This window comes from Bos indicus, chromosome 5 (assembly GCF_029378745.1).
Source record: "Bos indicus isolate NIAB-ARS_2022 breed Sahiwal x Tharparkar chromosome 5, NIAB-ARS_B.indTharparkar_mat_pri_1.0, whole genome shotgun sequence".
NCBI lineage: Eukaryota > Metazoa > Chordata > Mammalia > Artiodactyla > Bovidae > Bos > Bos indicus.
The window spans coordinates 27,240,237-27,247,290 of record NC_091764.1 but is presented as its reverse complement, the minus strand read 5'-3'; the positions used below and the strand labels follow the sequence as shown (position 1 = coordinate 27,247,290).

General features: G+C 54.7%; 1 protein-coding gene across 1 annotated transcript; it reads right to left on the bottom strand.

Moving 5' to 3' along the window:
* Positions 1–566: 566 nt before the first annotated feature.
* KRT3 (keratin 3) lies at positions 567–6,610 on the bottom strand. Its single transcript, XM_070789046.1, has 9 exons — positions 5,959–6,610; positions 4,705–4,925; positions 4,103–4,163; positions 3,676–3,771; positions 3,230–3,394; positions 2,697–2,822; positions 2,166–2,386; positions 1,785–1,819; positions 567–1,309 (listed from the first exon to the last, which is right to left on the bottom strand). The coding sequence occupies exons 1-9, from the start codon at positions 6,538–6,540 to the stop codon at positions 963–965; spliced, it is 1,854 nt and encodes a 617-aa protein (XP_070645147.1). The 5' UTR covers positions 6,541–6,610; the 3' UTR covers positions 567–962.
* Between the last annotated feature and the right edge of the window lie 444 nt (positions 6,611–7,054).

Here is a 7,054-nt window from a genome sequence, read left to right as displayed (position 1 = left end):
AACCCTTTGTGTGTGTGTTGGAGGGGGAGTGGGCAGCGGGTTGTGAGTCAGACTTTGAAACAGGTGGCCCTTGGGAAGTAGCCCTGGGGTTCTTTCAGCTCACACCTTCCCAGGCGCACCTTGATAGGGGGAAAGCTTTCAGGGGGTCAGCTGGAATGGGGACCAGCACCAAGGAAAGAAATCTGCTATCCCCAGGCACCTCAAGGCCCTCTTCAGTTCAGTTCAGTTCAGTTCATGGTTCCTCCAAACTAGAGAAGGAATGTCTGCACAGTTAGGACACCACCAAGAACTCCCCACCAGCCTCCTGGAGTGTGGCCCCATCCTCCCCCTCCCGGCTCCCCACTCCCACCTCTCCCAGTAGCTCAGTTGTCCCAGTGCTCAGAGAATAAAGGAACAACCAGATCTCGCCCATTCAGATCCATACGATGGACAACAGAGAGTAACTGTCTGGGTTTCAGAGGAGTAGTACTCAGTAGTACCCATCCTGTAGAAGGGCCGGCCCATACGGGACAGGATGGAAGAAGTCAGTTCAGCGGGGAGAAAGACGTCCAGAGAGACTCAGAGGCCAGACTTAAACACAATGCATTTTACTGGCGACAGAACGGATGGGCAGAGGGACCCGTGTGTTATATACATCAGAACTGTGGTGACCACTGCACCCCGGGAGGAGGCCCCAAGGGCAGCGAAGATGGTGGCTGAGGCCACACCTAGACAATCACAGGCTCCAGCGGGAGCCAGAGAGAGAGTCTGAAATTGTCCTGGCTGCTCTTGCTCGGGGATCTGGATGCTTGAAGGACAAGAGGCCCCGGTCTTTTAGACCCAAAAAGCGACTGCTGGCGGGGACTGGAGAGGGGAGAGGCAGGTGGGTGGGAGGGCGCTGAGGAGGCTGCAGAGGTGAGAACTGAGGAGCGGATGGGAACGACCGGCGGCGCTGGGGCGGCTGCGGTGCCCTGCGCGGTGTTTTATCTGGAGGTGCGCTGGGAGGACTGGGAGAACCTGACGCTGCCGCCCCGGCTGCTGCCTGAGCTGAGGCCTCCACCGCTGACCCCAGAGCGACCCCCGGAGCCAGAGCCGAATCCGCTGCTGCCGCCGCCGAATCCACTGCTGCCACTGAATCCGCTACCGCCTCCGAAGCCGCTGCCGCTACCGCCGCCAAAGCCGCTGCTGCCACTAATTCCGCTACCGCCGCCGAAGCCGCTGCCGCCGCCGAAGCCGCTACGGGCGCCTCCTCCCACGCCGACGCCACCGCCGTATCCGCCTCCGAAACCACCCGCGGAGGCGGAGGTGGTGCTGCTGCTGCTGACCACGGCTGCAGGGGAGACCACAGACAGCGATCAGCTCCCAGCCACCACCTCTCTATATCATAACGATCCCCTGGGCCCAGGGTGATTGAGAGGCGATCAAGGCGGCTTTGAACCTGAAGATTACTGTTTTGCGTTCTGATGTGGTGAGGTGTTCACCCCCTCAGTGTTAAGTCAGTTTGAATTTTCCAATGGTTCCTTCTACATACTATCAACTCTTGAAGAACCCCCCATGGAGATTATCCAGAATTTCTCCTCCTATTAATAAGCTCCCTATTAGATATCCCCCCACACTCCATATAGTACTGTTAATAGTGCTCTGAGCCCAGAACCATTACCAAAGCATATCTGCTGCCCCTTCTGCCCCCCAGAAAACGTGTCCAACCACCATGGAAATATTGTTTAAATTAGGGACTATCGCCTTGAATTAGTACAGATATTTCAGAACCAATTCTCACTGTCACGGTTTCTTTGGCTACTTACAGATGCTAACAGCACTCGGGCACTCTCCAGACATCCTGTATGACAAAGCAAGAGAAGGCTAGCTCAGTCGCAAAGTAAATTTCCAACATGTCCATGAATGAAAGTGACAGCAACCAGAACAGAATTCAGCAGCCTGGCACATCAGTACTCTATCTACTGTTCATGGGCCAACACAGAACCCCTATGCGCACTGGTTACCTATGCACTTGGCCATCTATGGAGGGCGTGAACTGGCAAAGGCAAGTGGTTGCCTGTAAGCCCTGTGCCATGTGGGGGCCTCTGTCTATAACAGGCCTGCTCCCCATTCCCTTGGTCACTTATCTGGCCCTCAGCATGTGACTTGGGGCAGGAGAAGCAGGGAGATGGCAGTAAGAGGCCCACCTGCACTCCTCGCCCTCCAGTAGCTTGCGGTAGGTGGCGATCTCCACATCCAGGGCCAGCTTGACATTCATCAGCTCCTGGTAGTCGCGCAGCAGCCGGGCCAGGTCATCCTTGGCCTGCTGAAGGGCAGCCTGTAGCTCTTGGAGCTTGGCGTTAGCATCCTTGAGGGCCAGCTCCCCACGCTGCTCAGCTTCAGCAATGGCTGATTGCAGTTTAGCAATCTGGAGCAGGGGGAGGGAGGAGGAACGATGAGCCCAGTAGGAGGGTTCTCTGAGTGTTAGACCAGATTATCCAGAGCAAGTCAGTCAACCTCACCCCTTCCATAGCACCTCTGTCTGTCTTCATGCACGGAAGACAGATGGATGGCTGTGGCTTACCAGCCATCTAAACTGGCTTTGTCTTTGAACTCCTTGAAGGCCAGTGCTGCCTGAGATGACCCCAGAAGTCCCCTCCCCCGGCCTAGGAGTTCTGCGATCCTCGCCCCCACCCCTCACCCATCAGCCTAGACACCAGCCTCCGTGGCTGTCCCACCTGCTTCTTGACATTCTCGATTTCAGCCCGCAGCCTCTGGATCACCCGGTTGAGCTCCGAGATCTCACTCTTGGTGCTCTTCAGGTCATCCCCGTGCCTGCCAGCCGTGGTCTGCAGTTCACCCAGCTGGAGAATAGAAGGGACAGTCAGGTGTTGATGCAGCTTTGCCTGCGTGTTTCTCCATCCCTAATGTTACCCAGCCAAACTCGAGGTACTTAGTAAGCACTGTGTCTAAATGACATTGAATTATGTTTCTACAGGGACATCTCTGAGGCAGCAGGGAAGAGAACATCTGGTTTGTTGTTCTCCCACCCCTCGATCCCTGAGCAAGGGACATGTGGTCTGGCAAGGGACAGTGGAACCACTTCCCCCTAGGGGGCAGCACTTTCTGTAACTGAACAACCTTGACAGGATGTCTCCAAAGAGGAGAATCGAGAGGGGCCACCCAATGGCCACCACCCAGCCATCCATCCCATGGACCACAGCCTCCCTGGGACCTTCAGTGAATCCTCTGAGAGGTGCCTGGATCTCACCTTGGTCTGATACAGGGCCTCGGCCTCGGCCTTGCTCCTCTGGGCGATCTCCTCGTACTGGGCCTTGACCTCGGCGATGATACTGTCCAGGTCCAGGCTGCGGTTGTTGTCCATGGACAGGACCACGGATGTGTCACTGACATGGCTCTGCATCTGGGACAGCTCCTGCCAACGCAGAGGGGCCTGTTCACTGTTGGGGCCTCTACAGCCAGCACACAGAAGCCCAAGAGGCTCCTGATCAACGGACCCATCTGCTGAGTCAGCTTGGAAGGTGGATCGGCTCTGCCCTGCCTGCCAGCCTCTCAGAGACCCCATGCTTACAGTTCCTCCTGGGGAGCCCAAACAAGAGGCCTTATTTCAAGGCTCAGTCTTCCTGGGCCTTACCTATCAAATCTGAAAATATCTCACCCTCTCTCTTGCCCCCTCTTAGTAGGAAACATCCTCACCATATCATAGAGGGTCGTCAAGAAATTGATCTCATCTGTTAAGGCATCCACCTTGGCCTGAAGCTCCACCTTGTTCATGTAGGCAGCGTCCACGTCCTGAGAAAGACAGATAAACACTTAAAGGCCTCATTACTCCAAAGAATGCACAGCAAGCTGCAGCCACAGCAAGACCAGTACTTGTCCAAGGCTGGTCTCCACATAAAGGATTCACATCAAGGGGGTGGCGGAAGTTCACTCCTACTCAAAAGCTGAAAAATGAGTGAACTGACTCCTTGAGGCATCTCTCCAGACTAAGATGCACTTGGCTCTTATTTTTGGTTCAACTGCCTGAACTTGGCAGCTCTGTGGCAGTGGAGTAAGGATTCCCCACAGCCCAGATGGAAACCAGTGCCTACAAGCCCTAGAAACCTCACACTACAGCCCTTACCTTCTTCAGGGTCACAAATTCATTCTCAGCAGCTGTGCGCTTGTTGATCTCATCCTCATATCTGTAAGAGTTAAAAGGAAATCACTGTTTGCAGTATGAGGTAGTCATAAACGTCACTGTTCTCTGAAACTCTGAAAGTACCTCTCTTCTGTCCTCTGTCCCCCTCCCGCCCCTCTTAAATAAACACACCCTCTCACTGTCCCCCTGTTAGTTAGAAGGACCAACCATTCCCATTCATTCAGGCAGACTGGGTTTAACACGGAAAGTAAGTCCTGGGAAACCCCTCCATCCCCAGTAGACTGGATGCTTGGTCACCACCCTGTGAGTTGTCCCAGCATCCTTCAGATCCTACAGCCAGGATCTTCCCCAGCCTGGCTCATGATAAGGTGCTTCTTCAGCTCTAGCCTTCTAATTTTCTTAGTAAAGGACTATCCTTTAGGAAAGAAAGTGAGGAGGAACCCAGTGAACCAAACTGTCCGCTATGAAGATATAGGAAAGTGGGATAAGTGACAGCCCTCTCAGTAGGCAAGGGGAACGCAGTGAAAGCTGGGATTCCGAGACAGGGTCCCCCCAGCATCTTCCCACACGCGCCTGCCACTCACTTCTTCTTAAAGTCTTCCACCAGGTCCTGCATGTTCCTCAGCTCTGAGTCCAGGCGGCCTCTCTCCCCCAGAATGCTATCCAGGTAGCTCCGCAGGGAATTGATGTAGTTCTCAAAAAGGGGCTCGAGGTTATTGGTGCCTGTGATGGGATGTGTGCCCTGCTGCTGGAGCAGGCTCCACTTGGTCTCCAGGACCTTGTTCTGTTGCTCCAGGAACCGTACCTGAAGTGCATTTGAGAGAAGCAAACTCAGGCAGCGCTTGGAGCAGAGGGGCCTTGCCTTGGGCAGAACTGGGTGTCTGCATCTCCCCATCTCCCCACACAAAGGCCTAGAAAGCTCCCGCTGTGGCTGGAGTGGGTATGGTCAGACTATCACAGCAGTCAGGCCATTGATGATGCAAGACGGCTTCCTTACAGAAGCAGGAGAAATGGGAGGGGAAACTGGAAGTAACCCCTGCCTGGAAGCGAGAGACGTGACCCTTCAGTATTCCTGGGGACTTCATGATTCTAGCCCAATTTCAGAAACACAGAGCATACTGCAAGAAGGTGCTTAAACCTCAACAGCATTGTTTACATCTAAGACACCATTGATGCCCCACTGATATTCACTTCAAAGGATGTGAATGGCAGGAACTGACACAGTTGAAATGCTACTGTCATCGTTGTGACAGGAGAGAGACAGCCAGTGTGAGCTACCCTGCTCTGGAGGTCCCTGAGCACCCTCTTCTTCCTGATGAGGTTGATTGGGGTGCAGACTGAGTTTCTAGGGTCTCAGCAGCCCCTTGGGACTCAGGTTCCCCCTTGAGCCTCTTAAATTCCTTCACTAAGGTGCCTGCCTCCTTTGCCTGGCACATCACCATAGAGAAAAGAGGCCTCCTGGAAAACCCCAGAAGGCAGCTCATGTTTGAATAGCCCCCAGTTCTGGGTCAGACCCTTGCCTGTCAGAGGCCATGACCCCCACCCTGCCCTGCCAGCGCTACCTGCCAAGGCTGGATAAGGGGTGGGAGCCTTGAGCAAAGAGGCAGACAAACAAGACTTGGGGATGTGGGGATCCAAATAGGGGACCATCATCTTTCCCAATCACATGACCACATGGGCAGGTTCATCAGCCCTGAACATCCTCATAAGAGCCAAGAATGCTGCCTAACCCTTCCCCTCAAGCCTGGACCACTCCAGATTGATCCTAAACACTGTATGTAAATATCAAACTCAAAGTCTCCAACCTAGGAATGGGGGCCGCATCAGGGCTTCCTCACCTTGTCGATGAAAGAGGCAAACTTGTTGTTGAGGGTCTTGATCTGCTCCCGCTCTTGAGTCTTTACTTGCCCAATCTGGGGGTCAATCTCTACATTGAGGGGCTGCAGGAGGCTCTGGTTGACAGTCACTTCCTGGATTCCCCCAGGGAAGCCACCTGGACCAAAGCCACCAGGGCCAAAGCCACCGGGTCCTCCAAAGCCACCAAGTCCACCAAAGCCACCAGCCCCTCCAAAGCCACCAGCTCCTCCAAAACCACCTCCCATTCCTCTGCCACCACCAAAGCCACCTCCATAACCACCTCCGTAGCCACTCCCAAAGCCACTGACACAGCTGCTGCGCCCTCCTCCAAAGCCACCAGCCCGGGAGCCGGCCACGCTGATGGAGATGCTCTTATTGCCACCCAGGTTGTAGAGGCTGCGACTGCCAAAGCCACCTGCTCCGCTTCGGAACCCAAAGGCCCCTCCGCCGCCTCCCCCAGAGCGGGCCACACAGCTCATCCTGCTACTGCCAGAGACCACGGCAGAGCGGCCTGAGAAGCCCTGGCTCCCGCCGCCAGATGTCTTGCGGACTTGTCTGTTCATGGTGAGCAAAGTCGGTGAAGGGAAAGTGCAAGAGTTAAGCAGGGCCACTCAGAGCCAGAGGAAGAGAGAAGCAAACTGAAGACCTGTGCAGGATAAATCCCTTTATATACATCTAGGAGGCTGCTGGGCTCAAACGAAGGAGAGATAATTAATCTCAAGTAGTCATGGGTTGGGTTTGCCTTCCAGGCAATGTTAGTTTTGGGCTACTAAACACACCTTAAAAATAATCTGAAATGGTGAAAGTGCTAAGGTGGCAGGCTTACCTGGCAGGGGGAGGTGCCTGACTTGGCCCCGTGCTTGGGCATGGCCACCTCCTAGCTTTGTCTGGCAGGACCCAGGAGGCACACTAACCTGTCTACTGGCCAGCTGTCCTGGGTCCTGCCACAGCTGGGCTCAGCTCTGGAAAGGATGGAGTGGAAGGTGGGTTGGAGAGGTTCTGGTTGTCTGGGTGGTGGAGACGGTGAAGCCCACTCAAGGGCTCAGGGAAATATCTCAGCAGGAGGGGTGATACAGT